Source organism: Nyctibius grandis, chromosome 1 (assembly GCF_013368605.1).
Source record: "Nyctibius grandis isolate bNycGra1 chromosome 1, bNycGra1.pri, whole genome shotgun sequence".
Taxonomy (NCBI): Eukaryota; Metazoa; Chordata; class Aves; order Nyctibiiformes; family Nyctibiidae; genus Nyctibius; species Nyctibius grandis.
In genome coordinates, this window is record NC_090658.1 from 19,055,760 (window position 1) to 19,073,215 (window position 17,456).

General features: G+C 38.6%; 1 protein-coding gene across 12 annotated transcripts in view; it reads left to right on the plus strand.

Annotated features, from left to right (window-relative positions):
• The window catches only part of CDC42BPA (CDC42 binding protein kinase alpha), a 192,468-nt gene that overhangs the window by 57,842 nt on the left and 117,170 nt on the right, over positions 1–17,456 (plus strand). For all 12 annotated transcript variants that reach the window (XR_011049125.1, XR_011049123.1, XM_068411711.1 and 9 more), the window contains exons 3-4: positions 7,345–7,436; positions 13,685–13,768. Coding sequence is in view for 10 of the 12 variants with exons in the window: in XM_068411711.1 (XP_068267812.1) it covers positions 7,345–7,436; positions 13,685–13,768 (176 nt within the window). In the remaining 2 variants the exon portion in view is untranslated. The remainder of the gene's footprint in view (positions 1–7,344; positions 7,437–13,684; positions 13,769–17,456) is intronic.

The window sequence follows — 17,456 nt, forward strand, 5'->3', positions numbered from 1 at the left end:
GCCAGCATATTGAGTTACATGTCAAATATTGAGGAATGCGAAGTTTAAGCTTGACTGTCAGAAGTGTGATTTTAATTGACTTGTCTCCAGCTCTGTGACAGCATGAGGGATGGAGTCTAAGCAGCATTCTGCTTTATAAGCAAAAGACCACCTTTCTCCTTCTCCTTTGTTAGCCTTTTGGGTTTTTTAAATATCACAACATTTTTTTGATGTCTGCTCTTGATTTGCTCCCAGAGCATTTCCACCCTCTTTACTAGGTGGAACAGGAGTCCTATAGTAAAGATTTTACTGACCATGCTACAGTAATTGCATCAGAATTCCAATGCACAGCAGGATGAATTAAAGTTCAATATTTCACTTTACTGCTAGTATAATAATATTTAAACATAGGGTGGTTTAGTAACATTCTTGTGACGAGAAAGAATGGTAATACAAAAAAATAATGGCCATATCTTGATGTGGTATGGAAGTGTTGCCCAGATATGCAATGGATGTTTCATGAGTGCAGGGATTATTTTTCATCTGAGTCTGGGGAGGGAAAAAACAGAACTCCTCTCCTATGTTTGGGAAAGAGATTTTATTTCTCTTTCTGATTTTAAAGTTCCTGTTGAATAGTCTTTTGTGGTAGCTGTAGCCAAAGATGGCTGGATGGTCTCCATTTGACCTAGATGAGAACAGAATACTTTTTTTTTCAAGATGAATAGGATCCAGAATATTGTGTCTGCTATACCATAGTACAGGAATTTGTGGACATGCTTCTCATTCTTGGAGAATGCCAGATTCTTAACTTGTATTTGCAGATGTTGACACTTAACTGTTCGTTAGGAAAAACATGTTAAAAATGTTCTGAGGGAGTGAAAACTGAATCTTAACTGTTAAAACTGAGAAGGATATTTGTGGCTTATATTTTTTTATGTTGCCTTAACTAATGCACTGTGGTTCAGCTGGCTTTCACTGTTGACTACAGTGTTTTGCCCCTGGTTTCCTCCAGAGAGTTGGCAGAAACTGCAACAAAGCTTTCTCGTGCTGTTTTGCCAATCTTAGGTGGGAGGACAGGAGAGATTTCTTTTCTGTCTCCTCTCAATTAAGTTAGGCTTTAAGGAGCTCTGCCTTGCTGATTGTCAATTATTTCTCTTTTGTTTTGAGAAATACTGTTTATTTTGGGAGGAGTATTCTCTCAAACCTCCTTTCTGGAGTTTTTTGAAACCTCCAGTTATGGTCTGTCTTAACTCAAAAATGCTATTTACGCATTTCGTAATCACAGCTGATAGAAGCCAGTGGAAGAAAAATGCTTTGGGTTTGGACTGAGCCTGTAAAACAAAAGCACTTGTTAAATTTCTTCCAGGAATTTAACAGAAATTTCAAAACTGCAGAATGCTTTTAAAAACAAGGTTATCGATGTATTAGCCTATTTATCCAAAAAGCAACTATGGCACCAGTGAGGCACCAAGAGGAATTCCTAAACACTGTCCTCTTTTCTTTTTTTTTTCTATTTAAATCAGTCGTGGGGACCCACTTTCAATTGCTGCTCCAAGTGTGCAGCACTTTCTTTAAACAGTCAACAAGATCTTCGTCTCACGTGGGTTTAATTTCAACCCATGCCTACAGCAGCTCTGGTTTGCTGCAGTGCTTTGCTGGGGAGGGAAAGGGGCACTAGCAGGTGAGGGAGGGGAAGGAGCTCACTACCAGCTCCTCCTACCCAGCCAGCAAGTTAGCCCTGGAAAAATCTGCATTTCAGGGCTAGCCCTGCCCAAGCTCTGCAGACAGAAACTGGGAGCTGGAGGGAGAGAGAGCAAGGCAGGAGCATGAGACTACCTTTGCATCCAGTGCTGCTGTTTTATTATTTTGATGTTGTTTGGTATGATGTGTATAATCACAGTACTAAACTGTATTGGGTTATCAACCATGTCACTGTCCTCCTTGTGTCAGCTCTTCAGGAGATGGACTTTTATCTTCAGGAGTTTAAAAATGAAACCCTTTGGTATTAAATGTTCTGGTAGTTATGCTAGTAAATGCTTCCCCCCCATAAATATGATAAACAGACTGTTGAAGTTCAGTGTTGCTACTCCACAACCCATTGTTTTGCCTCTTTTCTGCTGCACAGTTGTAATTGTGATAAAGTTCTCCCTTTCCAGGGCCGGGGGTAGAAAGTATACTGCTCCGCATGCCTGGCTGGGCAGCTGGAGTCCTGCTGACTGTGTTTTTCTATGTGCTTAACATGTTACTTCAGGTGAAGTTCTAGTCAAATTTCAACTGGAAAAAAAATATCTAAATTTCAAACACTTGTAGAATTCTCCTCTTGCTGACTTTTGTTGTTTGAATGCATTATAAGCATAAATGGAATGAAAGGCTACACCATAAAATGTGGGGAAAGACCCACAGAGACTTAAGTGAAGGAACAGTCATGAGAGGTTCACCTTGTTTGAAAAAACAGCTTAGCTTACTACTTCAGTACATTGGTTACCTCTGTGTCAATTGGGAAATTGTTTTTTCTTGCCATACGTAATTGATTGAATAAGTGCAAAGAATCTGGCCAAGAAGGTGGTGGTGCAGTTTTCCCAGGCAGAGTGAGATCGGAAGTATTGGCCAGGTGGGGTGGCCAGTGTTTTTGTAGAACAGTTTTTATAGGTAAAGTCTTATCACAGAATCACAGAATGTTAGGGATTGGAAGGGACCTCGAAAGATCATCTAGTCCAATCCCCCTGCCGGAGCAGGATTACCTAGATCATGTCACGCAGGAACGCGTCCAGGCGGGTTTTGAATGTCTCCAGAGAAGGAGACTCCACAACCTCTCTGGGCAGCCTGTTCCAGTGTTTGGTCACCCTCACTGTAAAGAAGTTTTTCCTCATATTTAAGTGGAACCTCCTGTGTTCCAGCTTGCACCCATTGCCCCTTGTCCTGTCAAGGGATGTCACTGAGAAGAGCCTGGCTCCATCCTCATGACACTTGCCCTTTACATATTTATAAACATTAATGAGGTCACCCCTCAGTCTCCTCTCCTCCAAGCTAAAGAGACCCAGCTCCCTCAGCCTCTCCTCATAAGGGAGATGTTCCACCCCCTTAATCGTCTTCTTGGCTCTGCGCTGGACTCTCTCTAGCAGTTCCCTGTCCTTCTTGAACTGAGAGGCCCAGAACTGGACACAATATTCCAGATGCGGCCTCACCAGGGCAGAGTAGAGGGGGAGGAGAACCTCTCTTGACCTACTAACCACACCCCTTCTAATACACCCCAGGATGCCATTGGCCTTCTTGGCCACAAGGGCACACTGCTGGCTCATGGTCATCCTGCTGTCCACTAGGACCCCCAGGTCCCTTTCCCCTATGCTGCTCTCCAACAGCTCTGTCCCCAACTTATATTGGTACATGGGGTTGTTCTTGCCCGGATGCAGGACTCTACACTTGCCCTTGTTATATTCCATTAAATTTCTCCCGGCCCAACTCTCCAGCCTGTCCAGGTCTCTCTGAATGGCTGCGCAGCCTTCCGGCGCGTCAGCCACTCCTCCCATTTTGGTGTCATCAGCGAACTTGCTGACAGTGCACTCTATTCCCTCATCCAAGTCATTAATGAATATACTGAATAGTATCTATCCGTCTCCTCCATGGCAATTGATAGCGACATAGAGTGTTTTTCAGAGTAGCCTCCTCCATAGGCTCTATGTATGACTTGTCAGCTTGTGGCCATAGAGATTGTACTGGCAAGTCTGAAAGTTTTATATAATGAACTTTGGTTCCTGCTGAGTTGAAAATCCAGGAGGAGCCAGGGGACATGCTGCCCACGCTTATCCTCTGGTATGGAGGAGGAAGAATTTGATTTGGCACAGCAAACTGCTGTCCCTAATCTGTATCACACGTGTGATGTGTGGAAAAAATCAGTTGTCCCTCTGTGTATTTCTGTAGGTTGAATGAGGTACCGAAGGAAATGCCCACACCGCCTTTTGCTCTCAAAAAGCTTCAGAGACAGTATGTCACTGTGGTATCAACGATGAAGGAAACTGCCACTCCTTCTGAAAAAAGGAGGTGGTGTTTTCTGTTAACTTCGTGATGATTCTGTTTAGGGGGATGGGGGTGTAGACAGGGGAGAGCTGTGTACCTGTATGTTTTAAGAGAACTGCATAGCAGGGACCCCTTTGAGCACGTTGCATTTTGAAAACTGTTCCCTGACCTTACAGTTTGCTCTTTGTAACAGCTCATACGACACTGCCAAACTGGTTGCAAAAAGTCTGCCTGTTAACCTCATAGTCTGGAAAGCTGGATGTACGAAATGGCTGTCTGAAGATATGCCTTCCAAGACCCTTGGCCAGGCCAAGTTTTCTGTACTTAAGATTGCTGTTGCCACAAGAACAGCAGACATTTGCACAGCAGACAAACAACATTGATGATAAAGCAAATTGACCTTTTTTGGAACAAGCTATTTGGAGCACATTCCTAGGGCAATTTTTTTTTTCTTTTTCTTTCTTTTCTTTTCTTGGACTGTATCTTTCTTCTTAAAACTGCTTGGCTATACATTGACATGTCTGTTGCTAGAGATGATAAAAAATTTAAAGAGATGGGTTTACAGAATCTTCCACTAACACTGATACTACAAATCATTAAACCTAATCCAAACCTATTTTTGTCGGCTGTATTTTACTGAAGTAGTTATAATGAGGTTTATTTTTCCAATGTCCCTATGGGAACACTGGAAGATTCCAAAATGTAATAATTAAAGAATGACGGGCCTTTCCTTACAATATAAAGCGAGGAAGAGTTTTGTGGTTTAAACAGCTATGCTGTTGCTTGTTAACAAGTATTTTGCCTTGTACTGGAGCCAGGCCTATAACGGTCAAAAAAAGTTGACGTTGAGAACTACACGTTTGTTTTCAATCAGTTGCTTTTCAAGTTAAAAGGCTTTAATGACTTGTTTTAATTTGTTCAGTAGTAATCATCAGTAGTATTAATATTTGCATTAAATCACCTGGTGCAGTACAGCTGAAGCTGTCCCAGTAAGGCAGTACATTTTGTTGTCGCTCATTTTTTCTATTGCAAGACCTTTCTTTTAAGGTATAAAAGATTAATTGAAAGTTTGGGGAATCTTTGTGAACTTGAGTAATATACTTCTGTTTAAATTACATTTTGAAAGTATTTTAAGTGTAGTATTAAACCTGTGTTTTAATTGTATAATTAAATATTTTGAATAAAATTATTATAAATTTAAAGTAAAAATATCACAAAAGTGAAAACCTCAGGGTTCTGTGTCTTCGTCTTTTCTATTTGGACCTGAACCCTAGTTTTCTTAACTATAAGCTGACGTTGCTGTGGTTATAGCAAATGTAACTCCTGGTAGAGAATTGATTCCTGGTATCTAAGGAATAACGAAGTTCAGACTTTGGAACCTCTGAGATTTTTTTAAAGGATTTCATCCATTGTACCACTAATGTGAGCGGAGGTGTGCTGTGTTGCTTAACAGGAGAAACATAACACCCTGCATTTTTGCATTGTTGTTTTTCAGATGTGATTTACAACGCTAATTTAAGGACTAGGATAAAGAAATTTTGTGGGTTTTTTTTAGGTGTTAGAAATACAGGTAGCTTGTGTCTTGACTCAGTTTATAAAATTGCTTTGCTTACTAGGAGGCAGTAGGCTTTTGGACAGGGATTTTGTAGTGCCTTGAAGGGGTGTGTGTTAATATCAAAATTGAATGATGGGTTATCTGTATCAGTATTAGGGTTTGTTTTTTTTTTTTAGCAGGATTAGTTCATAACATTAGAAAGACAAAATACTGAATTCCAGGAGAACCCAAATCGGGTTTCTTACATGTGTCTAGATATAATTTGATTGTTATGTAGGGTCATTTGCTTTTGGAGCTTTTGAAGCTTTTGAAAACCATTTCCCATTTCTGTTTAGGAACATTATTCTGAATAAATTGTTCTGCAATGTGATGCCTGTTACAACTCTTCACTGAAAATAAAGCTGTACTAATTCCATCAGCCTCTGTATAGATAGAAAGGGACATAAATGGGTCCCTGTACCATGAAATCATAAGCTAGAAAGGTTCTTGTGGGCCAGGTAAAATGGCTACCTTACAATGTGTTTTTTTTTCTTTCTTGATCCAAGTATGTGCTGGTCAGTGCCTTCTCTGTTACAAAAATACTGTCCCTGTTTTATAGATGTGAAACTTCGGGTGAAGTCTCTGAAGTTGGTTGTTTAGGATCATTGAGAAAGACTGCCTTTGAGCCAGAAATTGAACTTCACGTTTTCTGAGACCCATTCCAGTCCTGTGCACACTGGGTTATACAACCTTCTTTTATGGGCAACTTTTATGAACAATATTTACTGAAGTTTCTGTTTTAGTAATAGATTTCATTTGTGTGAAGTATTAAACACGATTTTAAAACAGTTATTTTTAAAAATAACTCTCTTTCCTGCTTAATTATTTAAAGTTTGAGTTTTTTTTCTTTTTTACCAAAAGTTGTGTTGTATGGTTTTTGAGGTAGAGTTATCAGTAACTTGGATGTTTTGCATGCATGCAGAGAGCATGTATTGATGAACCAGGACTGGTTAGTTGTAGTGCTAAATGGGGCTGAAAGGGGGGAACAGTCCTCCTGTTTCATTGCAAAGAACACTGGGGTTACCTGGCTGGAATACAATACCGTATTTTGCTTACTACTTTCAAAGATACTATAAAAGAGGGGAAAAAAGAAGAGGGAAATGACGCTTAACTTTATATATGTGAGGTTTTTTCACTGAATGTGTTGATAATGTCTTGAGTACAACTGTTCTCACTTCCAGAAGCCAAGAATTGGCTATTAAGTGTCCCCTATTTTGAAGAAGTGGTCTCCAAAAATATTGCGTGATACATCCTTGTCTAGGCTAGTATTGCCCTTCCAGTTACCATTCATCACCATTTTAATTTTTCATTGAATACAACATTGTTTTGCTGTTTGGCAGAAAAATTAATATTGTCCAAAGTGAGCTCCTCATTATATTATACTTTGCTTTTGCAACCAGAGCTAACAACGTATAGTACAGATGCAGTGAATGTCTATGAACTCAAAAGACTAGAAAAATATGGTCAGCCTGTCACTTTTTCTTTCTTTCTTTTTTTCTTTGAATAAAAAAAAAAGCAAGAGCAAGCTTACTTCATAAACTTTTTCTCACTGTGGTTTTGGCTTAGTTCTTACTGGTTATTATTTCTAGATTTAAACTTCATTATATTACATTAGGGAATATAGGTATATAAGCAAAACAGTCCTTTGTTTTCAGGGCTCTGATTACATCTATTTTGTGTTAGTGTTACCTTGTTGTTTGTTTTTTTGGTTTTGGTGTGGGTTTTTTTTAAAAAAAATATATTTTCCTTTGTTTCAGCCAAACCTTTTACGTCTAAAGTGAAACAGATGCGACTACATAAAGAAGATTTTGAAATCCTGAAGGTGATTGGTCGAGGAGCCTTTGGGGAGGTATGTGTGTGAAGGAGGTGGAAGGAAGGGTTTGAATAATACTCTTGCAAATCTGCAGCACTGGGGAGAGACAGTTAATAGCAATATACTGATGTATGGGTTTTTACATAATTTGGGCATAATGGATATTGTAGATCCACCTACTGTTTGATGCAAGGAGATTTTGATTTATACGTTCTTTAACAGCTCTTTTTAAGTCTTGTACATTTTGAGAGAAGGCAAGTTCACATGGATTAAAAGACCATGTTTCAACTGTCTGATGATAAATCATTCACTTAACTGTAATTCTTTCCAGTCAGCAGGTGGAGGCCAGTGAGTTACTGATGATATAAAGATCTAGTAATTTCTAATCATCCTAATAACTAAATAGCCTGAAAGTAGTTTTCGGCAACTTAAGTAGCCAAGTATTGATATTGACATTTGAAGAACACAGAGAAATGTCTCTATTCCTGTCACTTTGTTTCATATTTTTAATGAATGTTTGAATATTTTTCCTGTATTTCTTTCAAAGAGTTTAGCAGATGTTAATTTCTTTTTCAGTTGTCACGTACTGCTAGTGAACTATGCAATTGTTTTACTGCTTCTGATTAAGCCGTCTCTTATTTGAAGTCGTCAAACAAGGCTGTTGATCACCAGGTTTTACACTGGGCATGTCAGATTATATGTATAGGTTGAGGAAACCTGAATAAAATGATGTTAGCTTTCTGCGCCTTCTTAATTATATTAGGTGCATGTGCTTTGTTCTTCATGCAGGACGCTGTGCATGTACAAAGCACAACCTAATGTATAACAGTGCCTTGAATTTTTGATAGCCAAACGTACTACAGATGGGGATAGTATGTAACACTTCTGCAGAAGAGACTCCATACTGCCTGAAAATATGTGCAAATTGAAAGCCAAAGTATAAGAAAAAGATGTTCTGAGCAATGTCTTCATTGCTTTTGAAACTGGAAGTGGTTTTTTTCCAGCTCTCTTTGATACGAGAGCATCTCTGGAGGCTCTATGGCATGTGTCAGAGAAGAGTTGATTTCAGGTTCACTTACATGTTTGCATCGTGTGAAAATTAGTCTTTATTAGTCTGTGGTTATGGAAGAATAGACTTCTATAGGTAGTATGTAAGAAAAAGGAATTTTTACTGTAGTATATGTCACTCTGATGCCTACATGCAAATATCATCATTGGGCAACTGTAACAATAACAATAAAAGAGTAGGATTTATTTAGCTACTTTATCACTTCTGGTTGGTTTTGCTGCATCTGGAGTAATGCTTCTTTATAGAGGAGACTGAAGGATTAAGTTACTCATGGATAATTTATCTTTGGTCTGAACCTCTGCCACAAAGAAAATGTTGCATTCTCTGTTTCAGTGTAAACGCTTCTGCTTAAAATGTCAGCTTTTCTCAGTGCTGCCATAGCAGTTGCAGCTGAGTTCATATACAGATTGTATAAGATGTAAGAAAAATCACTGATGTGGGTGCTTTCTTGTCAGAAGAATCATATGTCAAACCTGCCTTATATTGTGTTTTTAAGAGAAGTCATTTTTGTCTGCTAAATCAGCATCAACCTCCACAGCAGCTAAACCACAAAAAAAATGTAGTTCTTTCTCAGGAAGCTTCTTTGTGGTGAATCATCCCATGAATAGCAAGAGCGTAACTTTCACCATCCTCTTCTGGGGACAGTCTATGTAATTGGTTCGTTCTCCTCTTTTAGGAACGGTGTATCTTTCTAATTCCTTGCCTGAGAAAGATAGCATGACTCAACTTAATTGTCAAAATCTTCAGTAAGGGGAAAACTGAAGTTCTCTCCGTGAAGATGTTTGGTTTTGTATGTTCCTACAGTAGGACTTACTAAATATTTGCAAGGATACATGTTAAATTTTCTTACTAGCTTAGAGAAGCCAAGTTTCAAGTCTTACACAGACATTTGTCTAAGAAAGCAAGTCCTGTATGAAATTCCTAATTTTCCTTTGAAATAAACGGTAAATATCCAAGCAAGGTTGAAAAAAGGACCACCAAATTTTACTGCTACTTAAGCCACCAAAAACTATATTAATACTAAATTGCAAAATACTTGTGTGATTCAGTAGACTACAGTAGTTTACTGAGACAGATTAAGAAATCTGGAAGAATGTATTTTCTTTCCAGCAAACTATAAATGAGACCGAGGTTGCTCTAGGTTACTGGGAGGAGTAATTTTTGTCTCCTGAATCAACATAATTCTGAAATTCTGTAGACTACAAAGTTAGTGCCAGTTTTCTTTGGCACAGTCTCAGACTTCTTCTTATTTTGATTTTACGCTACTCAATTTCTTCGATTTGCATAGTCAAGAAATATTTCCCTTTTTGTTTTTACAAGTTTGATGTAGACAAAAAGTATTTTAAACTAGTTATTGCTTATAACTGTAAGAGTTCATTGTTCCTAGTTTTCTTTTTCCCCTTACCCCGCTTGCTGCCAGTCTGAGAATGCTTCCTTTTTGTCAAATTAATGACATGCTCCTTCCCTCTGCGTGGATATATTTACTTAGTTAAAATTTTGTGTAAGAGAGCACTGTCTTTAGAAAACACAGATGTTTTGCTTGGAGGAGGAGGATTATCCTGGTGAAATTAATAATGTGGGCATCAAGTGTTTCATTGTGCTGGCTTCGGGCAGCATGGTTTGAAAAACTTAACAAACAACTCTAAACAAGAAGACTTTAAACTTGGGAGTTTACTTGAGAAAGGTGAAGCAGCTGGGCAACAGCTCTTAGTGGTGTCTCTCCGCAGTATAAAAGTGTGGCTTATTGAAGGTTCGAGCTAATACCGAAATTTTCAGATCATGCTATTATTGCTTTAAAAAAAAGTTCAGTACTTGCTTATGCAAGCAAATATTATGTAGTTATATTGTTGATATTTCGAAAACGATGAAATTTGTAGCTCTGAGAACTAGTTAGTTACTCCTAAATTTTGTCATCCAGTTATGAACAGTAACATTCCCTCTTCCTGTTACTGGAGAGCTGCCAATGCAGAGTCTTATTTTTTTCTCTCCCCACCCCCCCCCTTTTTTTTTCTTTTTTTTTTTTTCATTTCAATTTCAATAGCTTCTAGTTTAGCTTTTTTTTCTGTATAAGGCTGTTGCTTTTTAAGCAAAGGAAATGTGCAGACTTGTACCATAGAGACAACTAGCCAAGTTTGGGGTAGAAGGTGTCTGATAGCATGCCAGACTGTACTGCTGTTTGTGGGAAATACGGAAAACTGTTGGAAGAATGGGAAAAAAAAATTATCTGACTAAACTGAGATGTTTACATCAGCACATACCAAACATTTTTTGTTGGGCTGCTCACAGGAAAATATAAATTTAAAAAAACACCAACCTTTAAAAGTCCCATTTTAGAAAATTCCAGTAGCAAGACACTTCAGGATAACTAGACAGGAATTATTACCCTTTCTTCTGTCTCTACAGTGTCATTGGGGAAGGGAGAAAAACAGCACTCTCTGTGTGTTTGGGCCTTTGTGTACATAGTATGTACCACCGTGTGTGTATGTAAACACTACCTGGGTCTGTAATCATGTTTCAGAATGTTTTGTTACAATTAGAAACTTCATCAGACTGCTCATTGCTGGAGTGTCAGGTTTTTCTTTCACAGTCCCAAAATAAGCATTTCAGAATTTACTTTCATAAAGCACTGAGACACCCTCAAAAAGATGCTGTGGTTGCAGAAGAATTATGATGTTTGTGATCTTTTTGTGTGTGTGTGGTTATTGATATGGAATAACATTAATGGCTTTCACAGACCAAAAGACTGCTTCTGACTGATTGTAAATACAGCTGGTAAACAGGAGTCTATTTTTGTTCTCTAGTCACTCTTCAGTACTACTACACATTCACAGAAGGTACCAAGCCCTTGATCTTGTCGTTGAAGGCCTATGCTCCAGCTGTTAACCAAAGGCAGTGCTGTAGCTCTCTTGGTGGTGTCCAAGTGAAGGCTGTGTAGGAGACTACAAATTCAGGCAGCTGTTCAATTAGCGTATGTCTTCAATAACCAAGTCTTTGCAGAATAACACAGCCTTTCACTGAGCATGCTACAGGCAAGAAATGAAATCCTGAAGTTGGACTTGAAATACGTGTATTATCTTATGCCTCTGGCTGCCTGCACTACAACGGTTAATGGTGGGGAAAAGCTTATTTTTCACACTGGGCAGCAGCAGTCTAGTCAGCTCTAGCACCAACCTTTTAATTTTTCCTTACAACAGTCGCAAAACCCCTGAAGGGCCTTAGGGCAGGATTACATTGTAGCTTCATACCAGGGACTGCAGTATGCATAGGGGGTCCCTGCTAAGGTATGAACACTGACTAGTTTCAATGTTAAGGCTTTTTCTCCTCCTGCCATATCTCATTAGAAATCGACACAGATATGGCTTATCAGAGTTTCAAGCTGATTTTAGCTAGTAAAATAAAAGGAGACTCAAGATTCAATCCCCATTGTGGGTTATGTATCACTGCAGAGGATTCATCTTTCCCTCCTGAAGAAAATTGTGGTGCTCTGTCTTGGGGTACTATGCACAGGAGAGTAGACATTCTTTATGAATTAAAATTAGCTTATAGTCTAAAGTAACAATCCATTTTGTGTTTCAAATCTGAAAGTACTTTGAGAGATTCCAGGTCTTGACTTGAACCTCAATTTTTATGCATGAAGTAACCTGTAAAAATTTCAGTTCATAAACTAGTTTAAACAAGTAAGTGTAGTACCTTTCTGTCTTCTTGTGCTTTTTTTTTATCTCCCTCCCACTCCCACCCTTGCGACCTCAGAAAGCAGCAGTGTCAAGAGCAGGGCTGATACTGCGTTGCTGCACATATGGGAAGTGACAGCTGCTTCATCTATGAATCTATAGCTAAGCAAGAGGTACACTTTCAGATACGCTTTAGACATCTGAGTATTGCAGTCCTTCAGCCTGCCCTTTTCCAATGTTCCTGAAGCTGCTACAGCTGATGACATGTGTGAAGATGGTTGAAAGAGGTTTGCATGACACTTCCTTCAAACTGTCTGATCCTGTATTTCCTTTTCTGTTATCACTGTCTTCACACATAGCTGGTTTACTGATTATGAAAGAGGTGGAAGGAATGGAGGATTCAACCCTAGTTATTTTTTTGTCACTGGCCTGCAGGATGAAGATGATGATAATCTGTGTGACAGCATGTTGGTTTGTAACCAGATGCACACAGAAATAAACTTTTATCTCCTTAAGCCTTAAGATTTATTTGAAAGGGAAGACGCAGAATGGGATAGTTGGAGAATGGTTGTTAAAATGTATTGATTGTTGAACTTTTCCATAATTGTGATGGTAGTGTAGTGGTCTGGTCTGGTTCTGATCAGCAGCTCTGAGTCTGTTGGAGATTCATGGCCATTTTGGGTAAGACACTTAGCTTTTGATACCCAGAGAAGCCTGAACTGTGAAAACATGTTTGTGTCAACTTCTTCCCTCCCTCTTTCCTAAAAATATTCCATGTTAGCTTTTATTACAGCTAAAACAAAACTATAATATTCTCAGAAAAGGACTGTGTCAGTTGGCTTTGTTAATATATTTTTACATAGGCCTATGGTATCTAATGTTTCAGAAGTGAGGGAGGGGGGCCTGTGTTTTCTAAGTTTTACTTCTCTAGAAAATGTGGATTTCACTGTTTCCCTGCCACCAACAACAGACATGGTAAAGAGCTTATTGAACTTCAGGTGGAAGAACGTGAATTAATGCTCTGCTGTATCTTTGAAGAAAGTCTAGTGCATTATTTGAAATGAGAGTGGAAGTTGTTTTATGCCAAACCTACAGTCTAATTCGTGTCTAAAACCTAAATATTGTTTATTTTGTTTTAGAAATTACTACACTGTTGTCTTGTCTTGGCGGTTCTGTGATTTAAATTATTGTGTAGGACTACAAGGTTAAGTCCAGGAACATAAAGCATACAGCCAGTGATAGCTTCATGATAGTGTGATGGTGAGAAATACCATTGTTCATCTACAGTCACCTAGAAAAAGTGATACGTAATGAAAGTGTGATACATAATGAAAGCTTAAAATAGACTTGGAACTTCCACAGAATAAATATCCTGTACTTTTGTGATATTACTCTTTCTTGATGGTGATGGTATGGTATTGTGTGGATAGTAAAACTAAGTGTCCAGAACACTGAAGAAAAAAATCCCCAAACTGCAAGGTTTCATAAAAATTAAAACAATATGCATTTTCATGTTTTAACTTACTTTAATTTTTCTTTTCCAGGTTGCAGTAGTAAAACTGAAGAATGCAGATAAGGTTTTTGCCATGAAGATACTTAATAAGTGGGAGATGCTGAAGAGAGCTGAAGTAAGATTAGAGAAATGTTTTCTATAATCATGCACCCTCTTACTGTGCTGAATTGTTACTTCTGTTTCCACAAGACTCTGTGTATATAGAGGGATTGACGAGGTGCTTCACTACTTACTGACAATATAAAGATTAATATTAAAATAAGCTTAAAGCAGTTCATCGGAAGGGTTAAAATGGCATGGAATCTTGACTTAGGTGGGGCTGGATGTTTTAGACATTATACCTTTTCTATAATTGCCCAAGAACTACCAGCTATACAAGCAATCTTTTAATGCATTTATTCCAGTTAGGAATGTAGTCTTTAGCAAGTATTTTCCATAGTGAAAGCTAATTACTGAGCTATAACTCACCAAGCCTATTAGTTTATCAGTAGATAGAACTTAGCCAAGGTCCAATTTGTAGATTCAAAAATCAGAAAGATAAAAGTTTCAAATTAATTTGAGTGCCTGTTTTATAAAAAATGTCCATCTGCAAAAATTTGTGATGGAAAGTTCCTTGTTAAAGCTTGAGTCTGTTCTGTTTTCTAAAAAAGGTGGAACAGTTCTTTCACCAGCCCTGCTTTGGCTTGGATTCCTACTTTCATTATACGACTCCACTCTTCATAGAATCCTTGATACATTTCCCTGGATTCCTTTGGAAAGAAACTTATAAAATGGAGCCTGCACCTGAAGACTTGTGTATTAATTTTAACAGAACGTGTATCATCTAACTCTTTAAATTGCTTTGAAATTCTTCATCTATGCAAACAAAAATAAACTGCATAAAAATGTAACTTGGTGCCTTACACATACAGAGTTGCTTTGGGCATTAGGTTTTATTTAGTTTGGACAGTGCAAGCACTATCTTGGTCTCTTTTCCAACTTGTCTGATCAAATGATCTCTAACCTCAGGTTTTATTTGACACTCCTACTTTGCAACTCTCAGGCTGCCTTGCTCTTCAATTGCTTCAAAGATTATTCTGATTTCCACGTTTATGTTTTAATTATATCTTGTTAGGAAATTAGATCAATGGGAAACCATCACACTTTTAAAATAAAAAAATATCTATCTCCAGACAAATTAAAGCCAATTTCTGATGTGTGCACATCCTGTCTCTTTTGGTAAAAATGTTATCACATAAGAAGCATAAATGACATGCAGAATGTGGTTAGATGTGTTTCCTCTGTCCAGAAATTTTTCAGATACTGAGCAATCTGGTGTTAGTCTCGGTACAAAGAGGTATTTCTCTCCAAGACAGATGTCATTATTGTAAGATGTATTATTTCAGTGAAAAAGAAAAGACCAGAAATAAAGTTCCACTCTATTTTTAAATGTACCCTTTTAAAGTCAGTTTAAAAGCTATTTCTTTCCATTAAAATATAGTTATAAATAGGTTTGAAAGATTTTTCTCTGTGCAAGGTATTAAAAATACTTTTCCCATGGGTCCAGCTGAATTTCTGAAAGTCTGAACCATTAGCCTAAAAAGAATTACAGCTATGTTTTTCCATGTATTTGTAACCCATGGGCATACAGTGGAAAGAGAACCATCTGGAGTGAAAATGCATTACAAAGCATGACCTACAACAACTGTAACATGTTGTTTTCAAACATCAATGAACGCACCTCACTGATTGTTACTGCTAGGGAAAATGACCCATTTTGACTCTGTTAGCAATGTGCTGCACTGACACTGAAATACACAGGAAAATCATACAGTCCAAAAATGCATTTGGTATATGGGTAGGTGTATACATAACTGGCAGAAATAAGTTGTTCATATATCCTCGTGTCAACTCTGTGGGAATGGGGAGTCATTTGTAAAAGCAGAAAGGGAGTATGTACTCCAAGAGGCTTGTGAGTGCCAGATGAAGGTTGATGACTGCAAGCTCTGAGATGCAAAAACTTTGTTACAATGAAATTGTAATACTTGAAAATTAATTGAAATTTAGAGGACTGGAGCATCTCTCTTATGAGGAGAGGCTGAGGGAGCTGGGTCTGTTTAATCTGGAGAAGAGAAGACTGAGAGAGGGGATCTTATCAGCACTTACAAATACCTTGCGGGGGGAGGGTGTCAAGAGGATGGGGCCAGACTCTTCTCAGTGGTACCCAGTGACAGGACAAGGGGCAATGGGCACAAACTGAAACATGGGAAGTTCCATCTGAATATGAGGAAAAACTTTTTTACTTTGAGGGTGACAGAGCACTGGGACCAGGCTGTGCAGGGAGGCTGTAGAGTCTCCTTCTCTGGAGATATTCAAAGCCCGCCTGGACACAACCCTGTGCAACGTGCTGTAGGTGAACCTGCTTTGGCAGGGGTTGGACTAGATGATCTCCAGAGGTCCCTTCCAACCCTAACCGTTCTGTGAAATTATGCAGGTTGCGAGGTCAGTGTTCTCTTTTGTATTATAAAGAGCATGACTTTTCCAAATACTTGCCGCTGTTGAAAACTCCAAGATGTGATGTAGAACTGGGGACATTACTGATACAAGGAGTACCTGAAAGCATGTGACAGCTTGCTGTTACACTCCCAGAGCTGTTACCCTGAGAGTTGACAATCACTTACAGTTACACGTGTGCCACAGTGGTGCCAGATGAGGCTCAGGAGAGACCAGCAGCATGGAAGCAATCAGCACTCCCAGAAGGTGCTAACTCTGAGCTGTAAGGACATGAGCACCAAATAGCCAAGTGGCCTAAATTCTTTGCTAGTTGAAGGCCATGATAACAGTATCGATACAACCAAAGCACTAAGTTGGCTTTGCTGTGACAGAGAGTTGGATCAGATGACCTCTGGAGATCTCTGCCAACAATTCAAGGAGACTGTGCCTAGGGAAGATGAAGTGTAATTTTGAAATAATGAAAGGCACAAAAGAAGGCTTCTTTTTTAAAAAAAAAATGAATCGAGCTATGTTACAGTAATTACAAGAACCACTGCTATTTCCCCCTGCCCCGCCACCCCCAAATTAGTGTAAAGCCCATGAACCACTTAGACTCTCTGGCTGTTACTGTCTCAGCTGTGATCTACTGTGGTAGTAGCCGTTACTGTCAGCTCTAGGCATACTGCCCAGAGGTGGGTGTCTAGAGTGCTCAAGGAATGCATGGTCTTTTGTTAAATCATGGCAAAAACAAGTGGCATTACGTAAACTCTCTAGTAACTAATCCTGTGAATAGTGTCATAACAAGTAGAGAAACTGTCATTTATCCTTGTGAAAACAAGAGTTCATAGTATCTCTCTCTGAATTATGTCAAGAGTTTACAAACAGGGAAGGAAAAAAAAAACCCCAAGCTAAAGCATAAAACAGCTTTTCTTCCTTCTGAAGATCATCCTTTCTCCTTCTCCCACCTCCAAGTGCATTTTTCATTTAATAACCTTTGAGGATATTTGTTTGAAGTATGTTTTGTTGTTTTCTGAAATTTCACTGATTTATCTCATACATTGTGCTATGATTGGAGTATACCATCTTTCTTTTTCCTGGTCTACATTATTCTTACTCACTGTATGCACCAAAACAAAACTTGGTATGCTTTATTTGCTTGGAGGAGGGAGTTACTTTCTATTCTGTTTTTACTGCATGTATGCTTGTGCATAGCTCAATCTGAAATAGTATTTTGCTTTTCATTCTTCACTCCACAAATCTCACAGGCAACAATAACCATGTCACAGTTCTGGTATTTGGATGTTGGTTTTGGAAATAAAATTGAAAAAGTA